General features: G+C 43.7%; 1 protein-coding gene across 1 annotated transcript in view; it reads right to left on the bottom strand.

Annotated features, from left to right (window-relative positions):
- LOC103272981 (dedicator of cytokinesis protein 5-like) overlaps positions 1-25,291 on the bottom strand; it is a 103,471-nt gene extending 78,180 nt beyond the window's left edge. Inside the window, exon 1 of the mRNA XM_008070452.2 lies at positions 25,213-25,291. Within this exon, the coding sequence (XP_008068643.1) occupies positions 25,213-25,222 (10 nt within the window). The 5' untranslated portion in view covers positions 25,223-25,291. The remainder of the gene's footprint in view (positions 1-25,212) is intronic.
- Between the last annotated feature and the right edge of the window lie 1,760 nt (positions 25,292-27,051).

The following is a 27,051-nucleotide window of genomic DNA, read 5'->3' on the forward strand; positions in this document are numbered from 1 at the left end:
AGGAGTTCGAAAAAATATTGTTTGCATGAATGAATGATCTCAGCTTCACCCTGGGACAAAGGCAGAGTTGGGGGAGGACAAGCTGGGAAATAATACTTTCATCTTTTCCAGGCAGTTTTCATCTTTCTATGCCCCATTAAGCCAAATGCCACAATATAGACTTTGTTCCACTTTCGGGGAATTTATCTCTACTTTTGTAAACAGTATTTTGCACAGCCATTCATCACAGAATTATGCTTCTTAAACCTGTCATTTTTGAGACTTTTTTTTTTAACCTCCTGTCTTCTCCAGAATTGTAGTATATGTATAATCTCTATCTAAAGACACAAAATTACCATGCTGACTCTGTGAAAGTGAATGCTCATTTTCCTTGGCATCAGGTAGTAAGAGAATGCTATCTATCTCTGGAGTTTTGTTTTGTTTTTGTTTTGCTTTTTCCTTAAGAGACAGTCTTGCTCTGTTGCCCAGGCTGGAGTGCAGTGGCGCGATCATAGCTCACGGCAGCCTCCAATTTCATGGCTCAAATGAATCTCCCACCCCAGCTTCCTGAGTAGCTGGGACTACCAGTATGTGCCACCACACCTGATGAAATATTTTATTTTTTTGAAGAGATGGTGGTCTTGCTATGTCACCCAGGCTGGTCTTGAACTCCTGGCCTCAAGCAATTCTTCTGCCTCAGCCTCCCAAAGCGCTGGAATTACAGGTGTGAGTCCCACCATGCCTGGCCCTATCTCTGGAGTTTTAATCATATGCTGTCGGGACTCTATAAATTCATTTGCTAAAAACTACACCAATGATGGTAGTAATAGTTCATGAGTATGTCTGCCCATTTCCGTATTACAAACCAGGGTTGTACTACAAGCCAGAATACGATTTTCCAATTAATCCCACACAGTTAAAGAAAGACAATCCTAACTGCATATGGCAAGCTCCTAGACTTCGGAATGTATCACGACGCAGAGACAGCGAAGGGTGTATCAGCAAGCAGTTGTCTTCTGTGGGGAGTGTGAACTGGCTGGTGAAATCTCAGCTGTTTTCTTAAGCTATCACATAATGAAAATGACGGGAGCGGTGGGAGATGGTAAGTCCAGAGGTCTACTTTTTCCTGCTTTGAGGTGAAATGACAGCCTCAGAAAGAAAGTTCATAGCTGCCATGGTCATCACCCAAAGTTATTCTATGCCAAGTGCTGTTCTTCCTGAAATATCACAAGTCATTTCTGTTTTCCTGAGACTGCCCCAATCCAGGTACAAATGCATCCTCTCCAATTTGAAGGTATCAGAGCGTTCTTAAGTCTACAGTTGAAGTCACTTACTTCATCTGGCATCTCAGATCACCTCCAGACTCTATCATCTGCTCCGTTTCACCTCCTCCATCCAAATGTCTTTCTGGCTAACAGATCTCCTATCTGGCCCTTTTCCCATCTATCTGCAGTCATTCAACAAATCTTGATTAAGCACTCATCTAAGCTCCCTGGTATAGCAGACAGCAAGAGTTATAATGAAGATTATATCCTCATATAAAAAAAAAAAAACCCTAAATAAGATAGATGATTGAGGCTAATGACAGATTATGAGGAAAAAGTGTTCCAGGAGTGTTCTAGGAGACAATGGCTAGTACCAAGGGACATTATGTTAGATAAGGTGACCAAGGAAAGGTCACACTGAGAAGTTAATAGAAACCAGCCATGAAAAAACCTGGGGAAAGAAACTTCCAGGCAGAAACAAATGAAGTGAGGACGCTGTGAGGCCAGAGGAAGCTTGGAGTTCAAAGACAGAAGGAGGCCGGGCTCGGTGGCTCAGCCTATAATCCCATGCCTATGGGAGGCTGAGGTGAGTGGATTGCCTGAGCCTGCGGATTCGAGACCTGCCTGGGCAACTTGGCGAGACCTCATCTCTACAATAAATCAAAAATCAGCCGGGTGTGGTAGCACGCGCCTGTAGTCCCAGCTACTTGGAAGGCTGAGACGGAAGGATCGCTGGAGCCCAGCAGGTCGAGGCTGCGGTGGCTGGGAGCGGCCACTGCACTCCAGTCTGGGCAACGGAGTAAGACTCCAACTCAAAAAAAAAAGACAGAAGGAAAATGTAATTGCTCAGTGCGAGAGAGGGGGCTGGGAGGAGGCAATAAGACGAGGACAGAGGAGGCAACCTTTTCAGCCCTGGGTGCCCGTTAGACTCACCAGGGGCTTTAAAAATGATGCCTGGGCTGAACCACCAAATATTCTGATTGAATCGGACTTGGGTGGGGCCCAGGCTTAGTGCTTCTAACAAGTCCCCCCAGTAATGCTAATGTACAGCCAGGATTAATTAACACAGATATAGGTATTACATGCCATGGAGGGATTTGGGTTTTGTTCTAAGTACAAAGGGAAGCACTGGAGGGTTTTAGATGTCATCACACCTTTTGCTTGTAAAAGAGCATCCTGGCTGCTCTATGGGAATGGCCTGTGGGAGGTGAGGCGGAGTAGAAAGAGGAACACACCAGAGAGGAAAGCGGTGGGTGCAGTGGAAACGAGGGAGAATGAAAGATTTTACTGAGTATAGACGTGAAGGGGGTGGGGAGAGGCAAATACTCAAAGGTATTCAGAGCTTGGGCTTAAGCAAATGGGTGGACTGTATTATTCTGTAGCATAGGAAGACTGAACAAAGGAAAAGCTTGGGGAATGGAAGATGGAATCAGGAGATGTACCTTGGTCCCAGCTCTCCCTCAACAACCAAGTCCTGAGACATCAGGAGAAGCAGAATGACTTGGGTCTTTGCAATGGGAGAGGGGGAGGGCCTGGTATCCATAGCGGGGGCCAGATTGGCGTGGCTGGGCAGAATGAAGTGGGCATCCATATGATGGGGCAGATGGGGTATCAGAGCCTAAGTAGGGTGGGGGCGCACCCACATGTGGAACTTGGGGGTGGTGGATCAGGTTGGTGACATTATGAAAGCTGGTTTTGCATATTCTTAGTATTTACTTATTTGATCAGCTCCCCATACCTTCACTGTGGTTGTGTTTTATGATTGTTTGTGTTTGTCAAAATCCACACAATTGTATACTAAACAGGGTGAATCTCCATCTATGCAAATTATGTGTTTTAAAAACAAAGACAAAGCCGGGATCGGTGGCTCAGCCTGTAATCCCGCGCCTTTGGGAGGCTGAGGTGAATGGATTGCCTGAGCCCACGGGTTCGAGACCCGCCTGGGCAGCGAGACCTCATCTCTACAATAAGTCAAAAAATCAGCCGGGCGTGGTAGCGCATGCCTGTAATTCCGGCTACTCGGAAGGCTGAGGCGGAAGGATCGCCGGAGCCCAGCAGGTTGAGGCTGCGGTGACCAGGAGCAACCACTGCACTCCAGTCTGGGCGACAGAGTAGGACTCCAACTCAAAAAAAAAAAAAAAAAACAAAGACACAGTGAGACACTACTACACACCCACTAGAATGGCTGAAGTTAAAAATATTGTTTGTGTTTAGCCAGGTGTGGTAGCATGCGCCTGTAGTTCGGCTACTTGGAAGGCTGAGACAGAAGGATCACTGGAGCCCAGCAGGTCAACGCTGGGGTGGCCGTGATTGTGTCACTGCACTCCAGCCTGGATGATAGAGTGAGACTCCAACTCAAAAAAAAATTATATATATGTGTAAAAATTATATATATATAGTGCCAAACATTGATAAGGATGGGGAGTAATTGAAACTTTCTTACATTGCTGGTAATTTCTTATAGTTAAACATACACATATCTTATGACCTAGCAATATACCACTCCTAAGCATTTACCCAAGATAAACTAAAACGTACATCCATAAAAATGCTTTACAAGAATATTTATCAAAGCTTTATTGTGAATAGTCAAAAACTGGAACCCGTCAAAATGCCTATCAACGGGACTACTGATAAACCAACTATGGAATACTATTCATATAACAGAATACCAACTGGCAATACCAAGGAATGAACCACTGATGGGCAAAATCATGGATGAACCTAAAAACCCTTAGGATGACTGAAAGAATCCAAACACAGCAGACACATATAGTCCCACTGACATAAGGCTGACTAACATAAAACGAATTCATGCCAGGCACGGTGGTTCACACCTGTAATCCCAGTACTTTGAGAGGTAGAGGCGAGAGGATTGCCTGAGCCCAGGAGTTTGAGCCCAGCCTAGGCAACTTGGCGAGATCTTGTCTCTACAAAAAAAAATTACCTGGGTGTGGTGGCACACGCCTGTAGTTCCAGCTACTTGGAAGGGTGAGGCAGAAGGATGGCCTGAGCCCAGCAGGTTGAGGCTGTGATGGCTGTGAGCATGCCACTGCACTCCAGCCTGGGCGACAGAGTGAGACTCCAACTCCCCCCCCCCGCCCGAAAAAAACCCAAAAATTAAAAAAATGAATTCATGGTGATCCAAACCACACTACTGGCTAGGATGAGTGTGGAAGGAGGCATCAGGAAATGTTCTGGAGTGAGGGAAATGCCCTCTATCTTCACTACAGTGTTAAGTATCTGAGTTGCATCAACTTGACAAGAACTCAGAACTGTAAATCTAAGATGAGGGCATTTTGCATATACGTTTTCCTGCAATTCTTAAAAAATATGACCACTGATACTATTGAATGGATGTTACTCTACCAAGTTACCACCTCCAAGAAACAAAGAATTGCATTGCTCAAATATGACGATTTTTATTTGAAACTGCCTCTGAAATGAGTTTGAGTTAGGTATAAAAAAGCACAGAACTGTTTCTCCACTGCTTTACTTTATATTGTGTCTTCCCAAAGACATTATTCATTTGAATGACTCACTTCATGCTCCCAAACTCATTCTGAACGAGTTGTGCTATTTCTGAAAGTTCAGTCACAGTTGGAGACTTATTTACATGTATTCAGTCAACAAATAGTTACAGATGTTAGGAAAACAAGACATACACTGTCTCCATACCCTGCATTCAACTTCATCATGGGAAGAAAAAGACATGGATGAGAAAATATACAAGCATATCAACAAAAAAAAGTAATTTCATAAAGAGCTGAAGGTTATGAAGGAATGAAAGAGAGTAAGGTACAAAGGGCTGGCTCTTGGGATTGGAGCTACTTTAGACATCATGGTTATAGAAATCTTGAGAGGCTAGCACAGTGACTGACACCTATGATCCCAGTCCTTTGGGAGACCAAGGTGGGAAGACTGCTTGAATCCAGAAGCTCGAGACCAGCCTGACCACATAGCAAGAACTCACTGCTACAAAAAACAAACAAACAAAAAAATTAGCCAGGTGTGAGAAGGGAGAAAGGGGAGGCATGTAACAACACAAAGCGTACCTGACCCTAAATCAGAAGAAGTAAGAACCAGTTGGAGGCGCAAACTTCACTTGTACATACATTATTTATGTACCTGATCCTGACCTGTACCCCACATCTTTATAATAAAATAAACTGCAAATAAAATTAAATTAAAAATTAGCCAGGCGTGGTGGCGCATGCTTGAGAGGCTTAGGTGGAAGGATCACCTCAGCCTGAGCCCAGGAAGTTGGGGAGGCTGTGGTGAGCTGTGAGCACTTCAGCCTAGGTGACAGAGTGAGACACGGACTCACTCTGACTCAAAAAAAAGAAAAAAAGTCTCTTTGAAGATTTACATTACTAATGTGGTTGTTCATTCATTATATATAAAGACACTTACTGAACACCAGTGTGCCAGACATTGTATTCAAGAAGAAAGGAAATAGATTCATAAACAAATAACTAAATACAAAAGGGCTTTTAATGGTAATGCCTGGAGACACAAAGGAGAGAGTCATGAATATGCGGACGACTCAGAGGCAATCACTGAGGGGGACTCTGAGGATTTTCTGAAGGATAAAAGCATTATTTAGATGAGTAAGTTATGGAGTGTTTTGTAAAATTTTTCCTCATTTTACGACCACAGGATAAATTAGTTTTCCCCCATGCATACACACAAAATATCAATAAATTATTTTAACCTTCCAGGAATTAAAGTCAAGAAATATAGAGCTACTGTTTATATGCACCCACACTGTGTGTGTGTGTGTGTGTGTGTGTGTGTGTGTGTGTGTGTGTGTGTGTGTTAGGAAGGTCCCCACAGAGAAAGAGCAGGTGCTAAATCCTGCTGTTTTTCCTTGAAGTGTCATGGGTCTGGTAGCTTGCTGGATAGAAAACAGTTAATTAGGCAAGGGTCAAAGGTTCCATCCCCTGTGGGGCCAGGTAAACCTGTCATGTTTTCAATGCCCATGGCCTGCCCTCCCATCCCAAGTGAGTTGTCCTCAAATAGCAGCCTGCCATCCCTTGGGGAAGCCAGTGGGCCCGAAACAGCTGGGTGCAAACTCTTCACAGCACAGACAGACAGATAATAGCTGGGTCCAAAATCCCTCCTTACAGAGGGGCAGCGGCTGCATCTCCATCTGTAGGTAGCACACTCGCCACCATCCAGAGCCTTAGGCTTTTGTTTGTCTGAGCTCCATAAGCACCGAACATCTCATTGGGGCATTTGAAAATAAGTTCATTTATTTTCATTTTTTATTTTTTGACTTGGAGTCTCACTCTGTCACCCAGGCTGAAGTTCAGTGGCACGATCATGGCTTACCACAGCCTCTACGTCCTGGGCTTAGGTGATCCTTCAGCCTCTGCCTCCAGAGTAGCTTAGACTACGGGCATGTGGCACCACACCTGGCTAATTTTTTTGTAAAGCCGAGGTCTAGCTATACTGCCCAGGCTGGTGTCAAACTCCTGGACTCAAGCAATCTGCCCACCTTGGTCTCCCAAAGTGCTGGGATTAAAGGTATGAGCACCACGGAGCCCAGCCTGAAAATAAGTTCAAAGGCAGAAACACAAAGGATACAAAAATTTGATAAGATGACTCTATTCTTTTGTACATCTTTGTGAGACAAATCAGTCTTCCAGGTTAATTATCTTAGCTCGAGTTTGTGTCTTTGAGACAGGCAGATATGGTAGATAATGGAAGTTTGAGCTGCAAAGGAACTCAGAGCTCACTGAAATCTAACACCTTTCCATACAAGAAAGGACACAGAGGCAAAGAACTGAAAGGCTTGTCCTAAGTCAATAAGCCACTTACTACCTTGAGCTGGGGATACAAACACAGGCCTCCCACCTACCAGCCCATTGCTTTCCTCACACCAAGCTGCCTCCATGGCCACACTGGGGGACAGTAAACGGGGCACTTGCTCAATGCACCGTCTCTCAAGTGAGGTGAGCTTGGCCAGGAGTCCTATCAGTATAAAACACACATGTACCAGGCATGTCGTCTAGGTGGAAAATAAAAAGATGTGGCTTCCATCTTTTATTTTATCTCTGAGGACTAAACTCTGACCTTCTTTCTTTTCCTTGCCAAATTCCAAACTAAGGAGCTCACAGGGGATGGAACTTTTGACCCTGGCCTAATTAACTGTGTTCGATCCAGTAAGCTACCAGACCAGTGACACTTCAAGGAAAAACAACAAGATTTAGTACCTGCTTCTAGGGAGTTGGGATTTTTGAAATTAACCTTCCCTGCATAATGGGGTTTGCTTTCCAACTTGACTCTGGTATAACAGATAAAGAAGGAAAATCAAAGTATTTTATCACCCCGTAAAGCTGTCTCTTGGGGAATCCCAGACTCCAGGAATCTTTTAAGACACTTGTTACCCATACTCTGATGTCTGCCATCCATGAGGCTCCATCTACATATCATGAAACTTGAGTCATCATTCCTCAAGTTGCCCATTTCCTACACTGATTTCCAAAATTCCTTAAGTAAGAGACTGACTCTTGCCACTAACTGCCAATCAGGAAATCTCAGAATCCATCTGTAACCTGCAAGCCCCCACTTAGAGATGCCCTGCCCTCCCAGACCAAACCAATGCAAATCTCACATGTAACGATTTATGGTTTTCTGTAATTTCTGTCTTCCTAACCAAGCTACAATTTAACCACCATGGGCATACATTTTTAGAACCTCCTGGCATGGGGGTGTTATGGGTCTCGCGTTGCTCACATTTGGCTCAGAATCAACCAACTAAAATATTTTACAGAGTTTGGCATCTTTCATCAACATTTCTTTAATGAGCCAAAAAAGGATCAGTCCGTTGCAGTGCCTGGCACACAGCAGGCACTCAATAAACATCTGATGAATATATCAGTGATGAAGAGTAGGCCTTCTCAAGCTAGTAGCCAAGTACAGGATAGACTATTACAAGGAATGTGCAATGAAATCTGCACCTATGAGATACAATCGGACTGCAAGGTCTGAATAATCCTTCTTCCTCCTCCCGGAATCCCTTGCCCAGTGGGCAGAGCCAGGCAGGGCCAGAGCATAGAAACGTCCAGAAAAAAAGAAGCACTGCTTCTTCATAAAGAGAACTTGTCTGAAATCAAAAGGCTTGGTTCTCCATCCTGCCTCTACCATAACCAGCTCTGGGCAACTCTATTTCTTCCACTATCAATTTTAAATAATTAAGACTTTGATCTCTTAAATTTCCTGCCACAAAACATTAGATATATGCATATTTTAAAACTTCCTATGACATAAAATCTAACTCTATAGTTAAGAGTTTCGAAAAAGTTTCTTCTGCTTGCATATATTAGACGATGATGTTGGGAGACTTCTATTCTCAATGAGCAAATACCTACTGAGACAAGGATAGGGACCTGGTTCAGGTGGTGAAGGGGGAGGAGCCAGGCCAAATCACAGTTGACAGAATGGAAAGAAGCCATATTCAAGTGTCCACTGCAAAACCAGGAAACCCCTGTGCCTTCACAGACCCCGCAAAGCCCAGTGAGAGAAAGGAAATACCACTTTCTCTAGTCTGGTCAACATCATCAACCCGGTTTGTTTGTTCCTTTTACATTTTCTGGATGTGGTTTTTTCCTTTTCTTTTTTGAGTTGGAGCCTCACTCCATCACCCCGGCTGGAGCTCAGTGCCACACTCATGGCCATCCCAGCATCAATTTGTTAGGCTCCAGCAATCCTTCCACCTCAGCCTTCCAAGGAGCCGGAACTACAGGCGCACACTACCATATCCAGCTAATTTTTTAATGTAGAGACAAGGTCTTGCCAAGTTGCCTGGGCTGGTCATAAACCTGCGGGCTCAGGCAATCCACTCGCCTTGGCCTCCCAAAGTACTAAGATTACAGGCTGAGCCACCGAGCCCGGCTTCTTTTTTTTTTTTTTAAGCAAAGTAATTCTGCCAACAGTCCTTCTTGCTAAAAGTCTAAACTTTGCTCTTCTGTGATCTCTGACTTAGACAACCAGTTGAAGAAAGCTGAAATGACAGGATGTAGCATGTAGTTTTGTCACTCAGAGCTGCAACTCATTCTTATACTACTTTTATTATCATTAGCATGAGTTTGAAAGACAAACAAGAAAGGGGTACAATTAATCAAGCAAAATATATTTAATGAGGTTCACTTTATATAAGGAAGGATGCTACACTCTGTGGGGAGTATAAACCCCATGCCTGATTTCTCACCATGTCAGTGAGACCACCTGGTCAGAGCAGCAAGTTTGTGCAGAAGACCCATGGGGCTAGGGGGTAAGTTCAGAAAATGTTCATCCCAAGATAGATACATTTGGGTACTGGGAAACTTGTTAGATGGCTATTTAAAAAACAAAATAATCTTCCCCTCTTTGGAAAACTGTGTGTTATATCCATTTCCTGGAAAGCCACAGGTGATAGAAAGAATGTTATACTTGGATTCCCTAAGATCCTGGTGGGAATCACAGCTCAACCACTTAATAACTCTGTGAACTTCAAGTTTCTTAATCTTGATTTTCACATTGATTAAAAGAGCATTAATAACTCTGCTCTCCCGGGATTGCAAGACCTATAAAACCTGACAGCAAGAAAAAAATCTCACCCTCTGTATGCTCCCATCGCAACTAAAATAGCAGAGTCTAAAACTTGCTTTGGGAAAAACTCAACAAATGTTCTAGATGAGGAATTTAGTACTCATTGTTCCTGCCACTTAGAAGATCGATAAAACTGCTAGGTACAGTTGTCAAAAATCCTATATTCCCATCGCCAAAGTTAAACACACACACATTTAATATTCTTGGTTGAATGACAAACATTGGAGACAAAGACACAGAATGTAATGATCAGACTAATAACCTTTCTTTAACAAGAAACTATTGTCTTGCCTTGTCCATTCTTATTTGTAGCCTGAATTACACATGGAGATGAGGGAAGGGGGAAAAGGGAAGTTCTCATTGGCTCCCAAAGACCCATTTATAAAATGAAAGGTTTTCAGGCAGCAAGTTTCCTGCCACTATGACCATTTCTATTAAATCATCCAGCTCCATGGGTTGAATCAAATAGGAACACTCTAGCATTGAGTTGATATTTATGATATTTATAGAAGTCTCCTTATATGCTTTAAAAAAAATTTAGTAGCTTTCTTTTTAGAGCAGATTAGGTCCACAGCAAAACTGAGCAGCAAGTATAGAAAGTTCTCATATATCCCTTGTCCCCCCACAACACATCCCTGCTATCAACATCCCTCCCCAGAATGGCACACTTGTTACAATGGAAACTACAGTGACACGTCATTATCACCCAAAGGCCATGGTTCACCTTAGGGTCCACTCTTGGTGTAGAACATTCTATGAGTTTGGACAGACGTATAATGACATGAATCCACCATTGCGGTATCATACAGGGTAGTTTCACCGCCCTAACAATCCTCTGTGTTCCCTCTGCTTCGACCCTTCTTCCCCTCAACTCCTGGCAACCACTGACCTTTTAATGTCATCATAGATTTTCCTTATCCAGAATGTGATACACTCAGAATCATTCAGTATGATTCATAGGATCTTTCCAGATTTGCTCTTTTCACTTCATAATATGCATTTAAGAGTACTCCATTGTCTTCTCATGGTTTGATAGCTCATTGTTTTTTAGAACTGAATAATATTCTGTTATCTGGAAAAACCAGTTTATTTATCCATTCCCCTCCTGGAAGGACATCTTGTTTGTTTCCAAGTTTTGGCAATTACGAATAAAGCTGCAACAAACATTTGTGTGCAAGTTTTTGTGTGGACATAAGTTTGCAACTCTTCTGAATAAATGCCAGGGAGCGCAATTAGGGGAACATATGCTGAGAGTATGTTTAGTTTTGCAAGAAACCAACAAACTGTCTTCCAAAGTGACTGCGCCATTTTGTATCCCCACCCGCAATGAATTCCCTGTCGTTCCACATCCTCATTTGGTGCTGTTGGTATTCTAGGTTTTGGCCATTCTTACAGGTGTACAGTATGGCATCTCATTGTTTTAATTTGCCATTCCCTCATGATATACCAATGCTGAGTACCTTCTTATATGCTTATTTGTTATCTATCTTCTTTGGTGAGGTTTCTATGAAGGTCTTTTGCCCATATCTTAATTGGGTTGTTTGTTTTCTTATTGTCATGTTTTTAAAGCTATTTGTACATTTTGAAAGTTCTTTGTATATAACAGTCCTTTATCAGATGTCTCTTTTACAAATATTTTCTCCCAAACTGGCTTGTCTTCACATTCTTTTGACATTATCTTTCGCAGAGCAGAATTTTTTTTATCTGAATAAGGTCAGCTTATCAATTATCTCTTTTATAGATTGTGCCTTTGTTGTTATACTTAAAAAATCATTGCCATGTCCAAGATCATCTATGTTTTCCCCAATGTTACTGTCTAGGAGTTTTATAGTTTAGGTTTTTGCATTTTGGAATTATAATCCATTTTGACTTCATTTTTCTGCCAAGGGTGTAAGGTTTGGTTCTAACTTCTATTTTGGCATGTGGTTATCCAGTTGTTCCAGCAACCTTTGATGAAAAGACTCTATTGTCTTTCTCTATTGTCCTGCCTTTGCTCCTTTGTCAGAGATCAGTTAACTATATTTATAAGGGTTTATTTCTGAGCTCTCTATTCTGTTTGTCTATTCTTTCGCCAATACATTAAGTCCCCTACATATGAACCTTCAAGTTATGAATTTTAACAATGCACACGTGCATTTTTAAATGTATTATTTCTGTCCACCAGATGTCAAGATAGCCTGTTAAATACATACAGTACTATCTAGCCGATTGTGTTAGTTGGGTACTTACTCTCACTCTGTTGGACTTACAACAATGGACTTATGAATGTGCTCTCAGAACTGAACTCATTCATATGTTGGAGAGATTTCCTGTACCACAGTCTTGATTATTGTAGCTTTATAGTAAGTTGTGATTTAGGCAATGTCATTCCTCTAACTTGGTTCTTCTCCTTCAATACTGTGTTGGCTACTCTGAGTCCTTTGTCTCGCCATACAAGCTGAAAAATCAGTCTGTCGATAACCACAAAATAACTGCTGAGACTTTAACTGAGATTGCATTGAATCTATAAATCAAGTAGGGGAGAACTGACATCTTGACAACATTGAGTCTCCCTGTCCATGAACATGGGACATCTTTCATTTATTTAGTTTTTAAAATTTTTTTACTATTAGATGCTATTCAAGATCATAAATTATTCTTATACACTATGAACAAAGCAGAGGCATACATCTAATCTTTTCTCCAGATAGAAGCAGGAAGAGAAAGCTCTTATGCCCACTGGCCCTCAATCAATTGTGAAACTCTAAGACTTTCTCTTAACCCAAACTTTACACTAACCTTTAACTGAGTCTGATCCTATGCCACTATCCTATGGTTTTATGTGGAGATAAGATGCCTAAGCCATTTTTAAAATGAAGCTTACACAACAAATAGTATGAATGGCCCAGCAATCAGAGGTGTAAGACAGCTGTGAGCAGGTATGTATGTGCATGGGTTGGAAAGAGACTACTCAACTACTTTGCCTCCTTTACGACCCCTTGGTCTAAGCAAGATTCCCTGGAGTCCAAAATTTCTGGAACACTGAAAGATCCCGAGAACACTCCTCCAGAGCATTCCCAAAAGCATCTTTGCCATCAGGCTGCACTTGCTTCCTTAGGGGTATGGGAGCTGATCCTGAATTACAATAAACTTTCAATTATCTTGATTAGCTGGGGTAACAAAAGTAAACAAAGGTTACAAAGACATCGAAGGTCCTCTTACAGCTTATACTCAGTAAGTTTTACAAGTGCTACTAAGAATTGATTTTTAAGATGAATTAAAATTTTTTCCCCTCTCGATTGGCATGTGATCATTGGGCATGGCTGACCAAGAGGGTCCACTCCGAGTCCTACTTCATGGCAGAGGAACTGAAAGAGATCTGACCTCTATACTAGAAGAATCCATATATACCTACGCCTGAATCATGCACATTTTAAAGACAGAATTGTAGAAACCGATTCCAATGTATATCAAAAAGAAAACTAAGAAGGTATTTTCTTTTTTGTAAGGCTAAATCCGAGATGAGACGATTCACTGGCTCTCCTTTTAATTAATTTTTCTGGTAAACACACTCCTACTGCCACACACATCTTTTGAAAAAACAGACTGCAAGAACATATGTCCCCAGCAGTGGTAGCTTACAAGCTGTACTTAAGGTAAAGGTCAAACAGATGTGGGAAGTGACCAAACACACTCAATAAAATGCCACATGGCCTAATTTGCTTTCCAGGGTAATGCCATAATATTTGTACACAGAATTTGTCATAAAATCCAAGCTGTTAGGCTCACTGCCATTTATGTCTGTGAAAGGCACTTGTTTCTTTAACTAGATCATGGTGACAATATAGATGCTGAATTACAATAAGCTTTCAATTTCGTTAATTAGCGGGATAACAAAAGGAAATGAAGGCTACAAATACATCCGAAGACTCCACTGCAGCTTGTACCCAGTAAATGTTCACACGTGTTACTAAGAACTGATTTTTTAAAACCAATTTTGATTTTTTTTTCTTTCACCTGGCTGTAACAAGTAGAAAGAGGAACAATAAAGAGATTTCAAAGCTACCAAGTTGATTAGTTGCCATATAGAAAAGTAGAATGTGACAATTCACCTTCTTGAATCAGACATTTTCAAAAAGTTAGGTGTCTTATAGTATCCCATGGTCCAGTGCAAGGTTCCTCACAGTACATCACAGAAAGATGACTATTAAGCCTCTGCTTGAAAAAAAAAAAATTCAAAAGCACTGTTTTGTCTTATGCCTCTGTTAGAGACTTTTTGCAGCCACAAAGACAAAATTCATCACCATGTAACTTATCTGTCATAATACTGCCCTCAATACCTACTCACAAGAACACTGAGAAAGATGAGATTCAAAACACGTACAGCTCAAGTTCTGATCCATTTCTATTCCTATTCCTATTATAAGAAAATGAATTTCTTGATTAAGGAGCATTTGAAAACTGGCCTCATCCTATACAAAAGAAATAACACAGGTATGCCAAAGACTTTTCACATATACAAGAAGGGACCCAATAAAACACTAGAATTTATTTATTAAAAATCGTGTATTTACTCATATGTTTAAAGCCACCTTCAAAGTACTCTGCATTTGATGCAATATACCTATCGAGACTCTTTTTCCCCTACTCAAAACAGTTTTTGAACTCGTCGATTTTGATGCCTTTTAGGGTTTCTGCTGGTTTTTGTTGTTGTTGTTTCATCTCTTCCACATCAGCAAAACGTTTTCCTTTGAGGACTTTTTTCATCCAAGAAAACAAAAAGAGTCACTCGGGTGGAGAAAGGGAGGGTGGGGCACGGGGTCACACCATTTTTGGTCAAAAACTGCTGAACATTCAGCGTGGTGTGGGCAGGTGTGCTTGTCAATCACCTATCATGAAACGGGCAAGTGTGTTGAAAGAATGAAGACAGAAGCCAAACACAGCCTCTCACAGCAACACTATCTGGTACGCTGATGCCAATGGGTTCCTAGAATGCCCACCTAGGTGAGGAAGCCTGTACCACAAGAGGCCCACCCTCCAAAAGATAATTCCAGTTTTTCACACAGGCCGGGGGGGGCGGTCTTCTCTATATACAAATGCTTCTTTTTGTTTCTTTCAACTTTTCAGGGCTGCCCATTTCCTCTGGCTCCAATCTAAGCATTTGTGCTATATCCTTTGAGTCTTTACAAATTGCTCTGAAGTCATATACAACTTTGTGATGTGCTTGCTCTCGAGAGCTCCGATCATCTTTGAGATTTTTTTTTTTTTTTTTTGAGTTGGAGTCTCACTCTGTCGCCCAGACTGGAGTGCAGGGGCCCCTCCCGGCCACCGCAGCCTCGACCTGCTGGGCTCCGGCGATCCTTCCGCCTCAGCCTTCCAAGTAGCCAGAATTACAGGCATGTGCTAACACGCCCGGCTGATTTTTGATTTATGTAGAGAGGAGGTCTTGCTGCCCAGGCGGGTCTCGAACCCGCGGGCTCAGGCAATCCGCTCACCTCAGCCTCCCAAAGGCGCAGGATTACAGGCTGAGCCACCAAGCCCGGCTATCTTTGAGATTTATCTCATCTTCTTAGTTCCAACAGGGGCCAACTGTGTGATATTTACTCCAAAAATCACTGCTAACACCAGTCACCTTTTCTCTGGAGCCTGTGAGTGGTTTATGCAGCTGAAAAAGAGTTACTCAATGGATATGCATTAAACACAGGAAATCAGGACTAGGGGAACAGTAGACCCCAGGCCTGAAACCACTTGTGACTGCAGCGTCCTTAATCACAGGAGAGGAGGGCTCCATGGTAACAGGAGGCTGAAACCTTTCATTTATAAGGCACTGACTGCGTATTTTTGAAAGCACTTACATTTGATCACTTTCGATTCAAAGAGTGACCTAAATTTAGATGAAACAACCATGTCACAAAGAGAGGTGAACTGTCTTGCCCAGGGACAGTCAACCTAGGCAAGAACAAAACCACTTAATCTAAAGTAGTCCTCAGAGACAGGATGTGGATTCGTAGGTGTGGGGCGGGGAGTGACTGCTGATGGGGCCAGGGTCTCCTTTTCAGGGAATGAGACTGTTTTGGAAACAGACAGAAGCGATGGTTGCAAAACACAGTGTGAAAATTCTAAATGTCAAAAAATAAAATAAAGTAGTACTTCTCCGTTGCCCTCCTCGCCTTCTCGTCTCTACAATACCACTCTCTTCTTCCCAAAGCACTGGTAAGTATGTATCTGAACTTTGTTTACTTTCATTGTTTACTTGTTTCTCTATCCCGCTAATGTAAACCCTATGAGACCCTATGAGACCAGTAAACTTGCTGTTGTCACTCAAGAGACCTAGAACATCTCTTGTGCGCTCAATAGATGCACTTAGCACACAGTAGGTGCGCAGCAAAGAACACTGAAGGAATAAATGACCACAAATGGAATCTCTAGGCATCGGGGCTCTTTCCATCATGGATCTGTGGTGGAAAGGAACACTCACAATGAAGAACAGCTATCTTGCTGCCAACAAATGCCTTCCCTGGCTAAAGAAGCAAGAGACGGCAAGGACCAGGGGCGGACCGCATCAAAGAGGAAGAAAGGCAAGGAAGCTCACTTCCATCCTTAAGAATTTCTGATAAAGTCTCTGAAGGTAAATAATTCCTGGGGACTTTTAAAGGATGAGTAGTATATGGCTTTCTGGTCAATTCTATTTCCTTCTCTCATCTTTTAGAACCAAATAAAGTTCAGGAGGGAGGTCAGAGAAAGCAATGAGTAAGAAGGGACGAGTGATAGAAGCTCTTTCATTTGAACCGTGATCTCCTGTTCTGGAGCCAAAGCTCCATCAGTTTGGCAGTTTCTCAAGAGATTAAGTGCAGAGTTGCCAGATGACCCAGGAATTCCACTTCTGGGTACCCGCCCAAGAGAAGTGCAGCATATGTCCACACAGAAACTTGCACACGAGCGTTCATAGGAGCACTATTCATAACAGCTGAAAAGTCTAAACAACCCAAATGTCCATCAATTGATGAATGCATAAATAAAATGTCATGTATCCATATAATGAACATCATTCAGCAATAAGAGAAATAAAGTTCAAACTAATATGCTGAATTAATACATGTTAGGCCAGGCACGGTGGCTCAAGTCTGTAATCCCAGCACTTTGGGAGGCCGAGGCGAGAGGATTGCCTGAGTCCGGGGGTTCGAGACCAGCCTGGGCAACTTGGAGAGACCCTGTCTCTACAAGAGTTCAAAAAATTAGCCGGGCGTGGTAGCACATGCCTGTAGTTGTGGCTACGTGAAAGGCTGAGGCAGAAGGGTGGCCTGAGCCTAGTGGGTCGACGCTGGGGTGGTTGTGAGCATGCTACTGCACTCCAGCCTGGGCAACAGAGTGAGACTCTTGACTCAACAACAACAAAAATTAATACGGGTATGTTAACATAAAAAAGATGATGTCATCCATTTACCCGAAATGTCTAGTATAAGCAAATCCATAGAGGCACAAAGTAGAATTGTGGCTGCCTAGAGACAGAGCAGAAATCACTGCTGGTGAACCAATCTATATAAAATTAACATAGGAGCCGGGCTTGGTGGTTCACCTGTAATCCCAGCTCTTAGGGAGTCCGAGACGAGAGAATTGCCTAAGCCCAAGGGTTCGAGACCAGCCTGGGCAACTTGGCAAGACCTTGACTCTACAATTTAAAAGAAAAAAAAAAAAGTTAGCCGGGCATGGTAGTGCACACCTGTAGTTCCGGCTCCTTGGAAGGCTGAGGCGGAAGGATTGCCAGAGCCCAGCAGGTTGATGCTGGGGTGGCCGTGAGTGTGCCATGGAACTCCAGCCTGGGTGACAGAATGAGACTCCAACTCAATCAATCAGTAAGTAAGTAAGTAAATAAGTAAATAACAAGTAAACAAATAATTAAGTAAATAAATAAATAAAATTACTACAGGAAAGACGGGGAATCAACTTAAATGCCATCAACGGATTAGTGGATAACGAAAATGTGGTATGTATATACACACCCACACACACATACCATGGAACATTATTCAGCCATAAAAAAGAATGAAATAATGTCTTTTGCAGCAACTTGGACAGAATTGGAGGCCATCATCCTAAGTAAACTAATGCAGGAAAAGAAAACCAAATATCACGTGTTCTCACTTGTAAGTGGGACCAAAACTAGGGACCTGCAAAGGCACAGAGAATGGTATAACAGACACTGCAGCCTCGGAAGGGAGGGAGTAGGATGGGGTGGAGGAATGAAATGTCACCTAACAGGTAAAATGCACACAAGTGGGGGTGGTGGGTACACTTAAAGCCCAGACTTCTTTGCCACTGTACAAATAAACTATCTGCCGTGTAACCAGAAACTATCTGTATCCCCCTAAAACTGTTGCAATGAAAAGGCAAACATAAAATAAAATAATTACAAAAAAATTAATATAAGAGCCGGGCTCGGTGGCTCAGCCTGTAATCCCGCGCCTTGGGAGGCTGAGGTGAGTGGATTGCCTGAGCCCGCGGGTTCGAGACCCACCTGGGCAACTTGGTGAGCCCTCATCTCTACAATAAATCAAAAAATTAGCCGGGCGTGGTAGCGCGTGCCTGTAGTTCCAGCTACTTGGAAGGCTGAGGTGGAAGGATCGCTGGAGCCCAGCAGGTCGAGGCGCGGTGACCTGGAGCTGCCACTGCACTCCAGTCTGGGCAACATAGTGAGACTCCAACTCAAAAAAATAAAAAGAATTAATATAGGGCCACAGAGTAAAAGCTATGGAAGAGATCTGAGCCCTGCAAAGTTGCAGCTACAGTCAGAAATGAACAAGTCCATTGTTTCTAAATTTGCTCTCCTCCTTGTGTGACAGCTTGCACATAGTCACTTCGCGAGAGAGAGCAGCTTACTATCTTCACATCCTGACCCCTGGGGAGGGGAGAAGCTGCCTACAAGGTTGATAAACATGTTTTCCCATAAGCCATGAGCCAAAGGTCATCCAGATCACCTTGATGTTCATCAGCCGAAGGGTATGAGCAGTTTTACTACTCCCTGGAGATCCCACCACCCACATACCTTTCTACTAAACTGTCTCTGTAACGGCTTACTGCCCAGGGGTCAGTAGCAATGGTTGCAGGACTTGCTTCATAGATAGCCTCGCTTTTGAAATACCTGAGGCTGACATTTGAGATTTTTTTTTTTCCCCCAGACTTTACACTGATGGATCCCACCCGGACCTGGGACACACACCAAGGAGCTGACTGCACCAGTCCTGGGACCCCCACCCAGAAACTGGCTCTGCACAAGAAGACCATTTCAACAGCCCCGTGACTTCCCCAACCAGTCAGCAGTGCCTGTTCCCTAGCCCTCTGTCCACCAAACTGTTCCTTTAAAAACCCTAGCCTAAGACTCTTGGGGAAGCAGATTTGAGAATTATCTCCCATTATCCTTGCTCAGCTATTCTGTTATCATTAAAATCTTTCTCACACTGGGTATGGTGGCTCACGCCTATAGTTCCCAACACTTTGGGAAGCAGAGGCGAGAGGACCGCCTAAGTCCAGAGGCTTGAGACCAGCCTGGGTAACTTGGCAAGACCTCGCCTCTACAGTAAATCCACCCCCCCACCAAAAAAAAAAATTAGCCGGGCATGGTGGTTCACACCTGTGGTTCCAGCTACTTGGAAGGCTGAGGCAGAAGGAACACCTGAGCTCAGCAGGTCGAGGCTGCAGTAGCCATGAGTGTGCCACTGTACTCCAGCGTGGGTGACACAGTGAGACGCCTACTCAAAAAACAAACAAACAAAAAACTTTCTCTACTGCAGTGTTGCTGTCTCAATACACTGGCTCTTTTCTGGGCAGCAGATATAAGAACCCAGTTGGGCTGTGACACCGATGGGAACAGAGGTTCTTTTTGGGGTGATGAAAAAGATAGTAATAATAGTTGCCCATCTCTGTGTATAATGGATTTCATAAATAACCATTGAATTCTGTATACTTTAAATGGGTAAATTGTACAGTATTTGAATTATATCTCAATAAACTGCTTATTTAAAAACAAAACTTGGCCAGGCTCGGTGGCTCAGCCTGTAATCCCGTGCATTTGGGAGGCTGAGGTGAATGGATGGCCTGAGCCCGCGGGTCCATGACCCACCTGGGCAACTTGGCAAGACCTCATCTCTATAATAAATCAAAAATTAGCCAGGCGTGATAGCGCGCACCTGTAGTTCAGCTACTTGGATGGCTGAGGCGGAAGGATCTCCGGAGCCCAGCAGGTTGAGGCTGCGGTGGCTGGCAGCGGCCGCTGCACTCCAGTCTGGGCGACAGAGTGAGACTCCAACTCAAAAAAATAAATAAAAATAATAAAAAAATAAAAACAATACTTGGCCTGGTATGGTGGGTCACACCTGTAATTCCAGCACTTCGGGAGGCCAAGGCAGGAAGATTTCTTGAGACCAGAAGTTTGAGACCAGCCTGGGCAACATAGCAAGACCTCATCTCTACAAAAAATTTAAAAAATTAACTGGACGTGGTGGTTTACACATGTAGTCCCAGCTAGCAGGTGGAGCTAAGGTGAGCCGTGATCATGACACTACACTCCAGCCTAAGCAACAGAGTGAGACTCTAACTCAAAAGAAAAAAAAAAGACAACCAAAAACTTAAGCAATGACTAAATTCTATCATCTGCAGAGGGTAGGGAAATGCTGGTAACTCCTATTTCCTTCATCAGCAGCCTGTCACATCCAGGGTTTTATGGCGGTGACCTGTGATCCCCTTACTGTCTACACCAGCTTGCCCTGGTCTCCTACTCATCTCCACTCATTCAATACACTTTTGTTGAACACCTGCTGTATGCCAGGAGCTAGACAGGCATTGGCCCTGTGGACAAAGGAGAGGCAGGCTTTGCCTTCAAGGAGCTATCGCTCTTGGAGATTATTCACTGAGCCACAAAGCCAGCAACAGAAAAAAGAGAGTCCTAAATGGTATTCTGCTGTGGGCAGCAAACATTTTTTCCTGTCTGGGTAGACTCATATTCACGCCCCAAAAGCACACACAGATCTGGTATGTGCATGTCCCAAGGGCAGGGTGGGGCAGAGTACAGAGAGAGAGAGAGAGAGAGAGAGAGAGAGAGAGAGAGAGAGAGAGAGAGAGAGTCCCATCAGCTCCAATAGGAAGCTGAAATACACAAAGCCCCCCCGGGCCAGGATATGGTGCCAGGATCACCCTTAAATTCCATCCAGCCGGACTGTGGGGGAAGGAAGGACAGAACACAAGTTATTACTCAGCATTTGCTATTACTCAGCATTTGCATGGTGTTTGTGTTTGCAAAGCACTCCTGTCCCCGTCTAGTCCTGAGCTGCCTGAAATAATAAAGGAATATGAGGATCAGGCCAAAAACTCTAATAACTTGGCATTCACAAGAACCTATCACTGGGCATCTGGCAAAGGGGCCCTATCTTAAAAAATAATCCCATAAAATAAACACTGTTGGAAAAACATAATCCAATATAACAATCTAATCTCTCGGTCAAGCTGATATGCTCCTTGGAGGTTAATGAACTTAGTAAGTTCACAGTGTAGGCTCATGTTCTCAATTTCCCTCCCTGCTCATATGTTGACACGTGCCAATGTTAAAAGAACAGATGCTGGAGTCCCTCTTTGAGATAAAAGAGTTCTAGAGCCCACATAGCTAATATTTTATGGTAGCAATTAGGAGAAGATCGGCTTCTTGCCAGCAGGACCTACAGTGCTTGGGCCATCATATTGAAGATGCAGCACTGAGGAAGTTAGTTTTTGTATGACTGTCAGCCGGACCAGCACTTCCTACAGGCATACCGCTATGTGAACTGCAATATACTAGAAGAACTGTGGGTTGGAGACTTTTTAGACTATCAAGTTCGTGGTATTTGAAATGGATATGTTTATGTGTTTAGGTTTACATTTATATTCATTTAAGCTCAGTGATCACCTTAGCTTGGTCCACAGGAGTGCTGCCTTTGGGAATGCTCACTGGCCAACTGGGAGACCCCTCGGTAAAGTATAAATTAGAGTATGCTGAAAATTATTTATTTTTATTTTTTTGAGCTGGAGTCTCACTCCGTTGCCCAGGCTTGAGTGCAGTGGCACGCTCATGGCCACCCCAGTGTCAACCTTGTGAGCTCTGGCGATCCTTCCACCTCAGCCTTCCAAGTAGCTGGAACTATAGACGTGCGCTACCACGCCCACCTAATTTTTTGATTTATTATAGAGATGAGGTCTTGTCAAGTTGCCCGGGCTGATCTCAAACCTGCAGGCTCAGGAAATTCACTCGCCCATGCCTCCCAAAGTGCTGGGATTACAGGCTGAGCCACCGAGTCCAGTGAAAATTATGACTAAAATGAATCCTGACAGGACAAAGCACTGCCATTGACTATTTCAAAAAATTACACTGGGGTCACATAAAAATGAAAAAATAATTTTAAGAATGTATTTTAAAGACATCCCCTACTTTATTTCAGACCAACTCTCCATTCTTCCCTCCCACAGTCTGTAGGACAATTGGCAAAGCGTGACAAAATGACACACACACCCCCACCCCACGCCCATACACACACGTAAGAACTAACATGACAGTAAAGAACTGCCCATGTCAAGATGTGAAAGAGATCAAGACCTAAAAAGACTAGCCCTGCATTGAGGGCTGCTTTCTTCTTGGGACATCTGCTGATTTAAGAAAATATTCCTGAATGGCTGAGATGCAGCATTTCTGACATCCCTGTGAGGCCAGGACGACAAAAATCAAAACCTCTAGACTGCCAATGGGATGGCTATAATTTCAGACAAAATCGAGTAAGGTATAATGCATTGCAGATGAAGACAATGATAAAAGGTTGAACAAACAGGAATTAGAAGTCGGAACTGTATATTCCATCCATTCTAAAATGGTAGGCACCTGAAAATAGGTCTCGGAATATATAAAGCAAACAACTGACATCACCATAGACACAGACAAACTACAATCATTGTAGAAGATTTAACACAGTTCTCTCTGTGATAGAAAAGGCAGAAAAAAAAGTTAGTGTATGGCAAATTTGAAAAATGATTAAGAAACTAGAATCTGTCATATATAAAACTTTGCACCCAAAGATACTTAAACAGGTATTCTTTCCAAGCCCACGTAGAAGAGTCAGAAAAATTGAACACACACTTTTTATTTGCACAAGAGGAATGTGTGTGCCTAGAGGCTAGACAAAGTGGATCAATCTACCCTCCTGACAAAGAGGCATGACCTGGTGAGGTTGGAGGTGACTGCGGTTTTCATAAGCAAAGGAGTTCTGAAAAGATAAGTCAACTGTCTAGGTGACTTGGAATTGATGCTTGGCTGGGCTTGAGATGGTGAGAATGAAAGCAGTAGAGACAAAATGGAAAGGGAAAACTCCACACAGCCATCTCTATCTTCTCCCTGCCCCTGAGAGCACTACGATTACACTGAGTTGTGTGGAAGGGAAAAGAATAATGTGAAACTCCAGCCCTCTGCCAAAAACTCAAGGGAGGCAGCAGTAACAGCAGAGTCTCCTGGGCAAACAGGTAGATGACTTAGGCTTTCTGTCGCCAAACCCTACTTCCTTTCCTCCTGCCTAGGAACCTGGGATTCTGGAGAACCACCTTTGCCATTCTATCATCACACGCACTTACATGGGGGTTGAACCCTACAAATGCGGAATCTCTGCCAAATAGGCCTAACTTCCACTACATTTCTACCTCAACCTTCAGACAGAACAACTGGAACCTAAAAGTTGTTGTTCCTGGCTTTGATCCTCAACTTCAGCAGCCTGGATATACTTGTGCTTGACTTTGGGATTTGGGTTAGAAATATGGATATACAGAGGACTGAGAAAGCCTGAGTTGAAGCTAGAAGTCTGGAGTGGAGTGAACGTAGACCTGACTTGTGTTTTGCAGACCAACAGTAGCCCAAAGCATGGCCCCACAGTCACATTTAACAGATTCACCGAACTGCTTGCCTCCCTAGCCCAACCTAGTTGGAGGAAATACACGAGTAGGTTTTCTGGACCAGCTTGCAGTCTGACCTAATTCTCTGAAAGAATCTCAGCAGTACCAGAGAGCCTCTCCCTCATTTCTCCCCAGACTTGGCAACATTGAGTGCTGAGAAAACAGAGACCCTTAATCAGAATTTATTCCTAGCCGGGCTCGGTGGCTCAGCCTGTAATCCCGCGCCTTTGGGAGGCTGAGGTGAGTGGAATGCCTGAACCCGCAGGTTCAAGACCCGCCTGGGCAACTTGGCGAGACCTCATTGCTACAATAAATCAAAAAATTAGCCGGGCGTGGTAGCCCGCACCTGTAATTCTGGCTACTTGGAAGGCTGAGGCGGAAGGATTGCCAGAGCCCAGCAGTTCGAGGTTGCGGTGGCTGGGAGCGGCCACTGCACTCCAGTCTGGACGACAGAGTGAGACTCCAACTAAAAATAAAAATAAAAACAAAAATAAAGCAAAAAAGGTTTAGGCTGGGTGCAGTGGCTCAAGCCTGTAATCCCAGCACATTGGGAGTCGAGGTTAGAGGACTGCCTGAGCCCAGGGGATCAAGAACAGCCTGGGCAACTTGGCAAGACCTTGTCTCTACAATAAATCAAAAATAGCCAGGCGTGGTAGTGTGCACCGGTAGTCCCAGCTATTTGGAAGGCTGAGGCAGTAGGATCATCTGAGCCTAGCAGGTCAAGATTGCAGTGGCCATGAGCGTGCCACTGTACTCCAGCCTGGGCGACAGAGTGAGACTCCAACTCAAAAATAAAAAAATAAGCCGGGCTCGGTGGTTCAGCCTGTAATCCCACGCTTTTGGGAGGCTGAGGTGAGTGGATTGCCTGAGCCCGCGGGTTCGAGACCCGTCTGGGCAGCGAGACCTCATCTCTACAATAAATCAAAAAATCAGCTGGGCGTGCAGCGCGCGCCTGTAATTCCGGCTACTCGGAAGGCTGAGGTGGAAGGATCGCTGGAGCCCAGCAGGTCGAGGCTGCGGTGGCCGGGAGCAGTCACTGCACTCCAGTCTGGGCGACCGAGAGAGACTCCAACTCAAAAAACAACAACAACAACAAACAACAACAACAAAAAGAAATTATTCCTTTTCAGGTACCGCCAGCCCTATGTCCCAAGAGTCTCCTCGAGACAGCTCTGCAGCCAGTGACAGTGTCCTTCACACACCCATGTGCCTTGACTCCAGTGTCTGTGTGTGTCTGTACTCAGGAATTCAGCTGGCTGTTTTGAAATCACCTTCAGTTCAAAAGTGTGTACCCAAGTACTTCCTGGGTTTTTCCTAGCAGCACTTGAAGAAGTAAAGCATGCTGATTCTGACTTGAAGTGCCTTACTAATAAGTAACTTCCACTGTTCCTCCCCGCCCCCCGCCCCTGCCCCAGGCTGGCAGAAGGCCAGTCAGACTTACCCTCAGACATCTCCAGGATGTGAACTGTGTCGCCAATCTGCAAGGAGAGCTCCACATCTTGGGAAGCATTGTAGTTATAGATCGCTGGAAACGAGAAATTAACAAAGGAAAATTAGAATGCCCGTCACTAAATAGCACGCGAGAGGTTAGTGAACTATTTAGTCAACAAACAACCCTCTGTTTCATAATTTCATGTCAATCACCCATTATAAAGCAGCAGACCTCCGTTTCCTACATTCAACAAATACCGATCAGCTGCCTGCCATGTTTCACATACTATGGTGGAGACCAGTGACAGAGTGACAAATCACATGGCCCCTGTCCTCAGGGAATGTAACAGTCTAGTGGAAGGAAGAAAGATATCAAATATATAACCTCAGGCCAGATGTGGTGGCTCATGCCTATAATCCCAGCACTTTGGGAGGCCAAGGTGGGCATATTGTTTGAGCCCAGGAGTTCGAGGCCAGCCCAGGTGACATAGAGAAAACTCAGTTCCAGCTACTGGGGAGGCTGAGGAAGAAAGATCACCTGAGCCCAGGAGGTCAAGGCTGCTGTGAACCATGATCACTGTGATCATGCCACTGCACTCCAGCCTGGGCAACGCAGTGAGATCCTGACCAAAAAATTTTTTTAAAAAAATCTCAGAAATAACTATTTAATTAAAATTGTGATAAGCAATAAAGAAAGAAAAAAGCCAGGCTATAATATGAGACTATATTGTGGGGTTCTGTTGGTCAGTGTCTTTGCTCATGAGACAACAGCAAGGTCACTAAGCCTTATGATCTCTAGAGCATAGGGGAGACATCTTTTGGCTTCCCTGACACAGCATCTGGTGGCCAAAGGCTACTTTGTGAGTCTTATCTATGTTCCAGTGACAGGTTGGCCTATGGTACAATGCAGGGATGGCCCCAGCCCAAGGCACCCTCCCTGGGGAATAAGGTTACTCCAGAAATTTCCTAAACAAGGCGACCTCAGTCACCACAGTTCTAAGTATTGGCAATGGCTCGGCCAGACAGCAAAAAAAAAAAAAAAAAAAAAGACTACCTCACAACTCAAAAAGAAGACAACCCAATTTTCAGATGGGCAAGAGTGTTGGATATTCTACCAAAAAGTATGTGTGAGCGGTGAATAAGCACATCAAAGGATGTTCAACACTATTAGTCACCCGACAAATGCAAACTAAAACCACAATGAGACACCACTTCACACCCACTGGAATGGCTACGATAAAAAAGAAAAGGCAGACAACTGGCAGAAATACAGAGAAACTAAAACCCTCATACATTGCTGGTAGGAGTGTAAAATATACAGCCCCTTCCGAGAACAGTTTGGCAATTTCTTTAAAAGTCAAATAACAATTTATCATAGGACCCAGCAATTCTACTCCTAAGTATCTTCAAAGAGAAATGAAACCTTATATCTACACAAAAACCTTATGTGAATGTTCAGGGCTGAAAAATGTCCCCCACATCAAACCCCTGGAACCTGTGTATATTACTTTACGTGGCAAGAGTTGGTGAAGTTAAGGATTTTGAGAGGAGCGGCCTTTCTGGAATGACCAGGGTGGGCCCTAAATGCAATCACACATATCCTTATAAAAGAGGAACAGAGAGCTTTGAGAGAAACACAGGAGGGAAGGCCATGCAGAGGTGGAGGCAGAGATTGGAGTGATGTGACCTCAAGTCAAAAATTGCCCGCAGCCAGTGGAAGGTGGAAGAAACAAGGAATAGAGCCCTCCCTGAGAGTTTCTTGGGGATACACAGCCCTGTTCCACCGTGATTTCCTAATTCTGGTGTCCAGAACTGTGAGAGAAGAAATCCTTGTTGTCTTAGGACACCA

Source organism: Carlito syrichta, unplaced genomic scaffold (assembly GCF_000164805.1).
Source record: "Carlito syrichta isolate Samal-C Ts95f unplaced genomic scaffold, Tarsius_syrichta-2.0.1 Scaffold313429, whole genome shotgun sequence".
NCBI classification, from domain to species: Eukaryota; Metazoa; Chordata; class Mammalia; order Primates; family Tarsiidae; genus Carlito; species Carlito syrichta.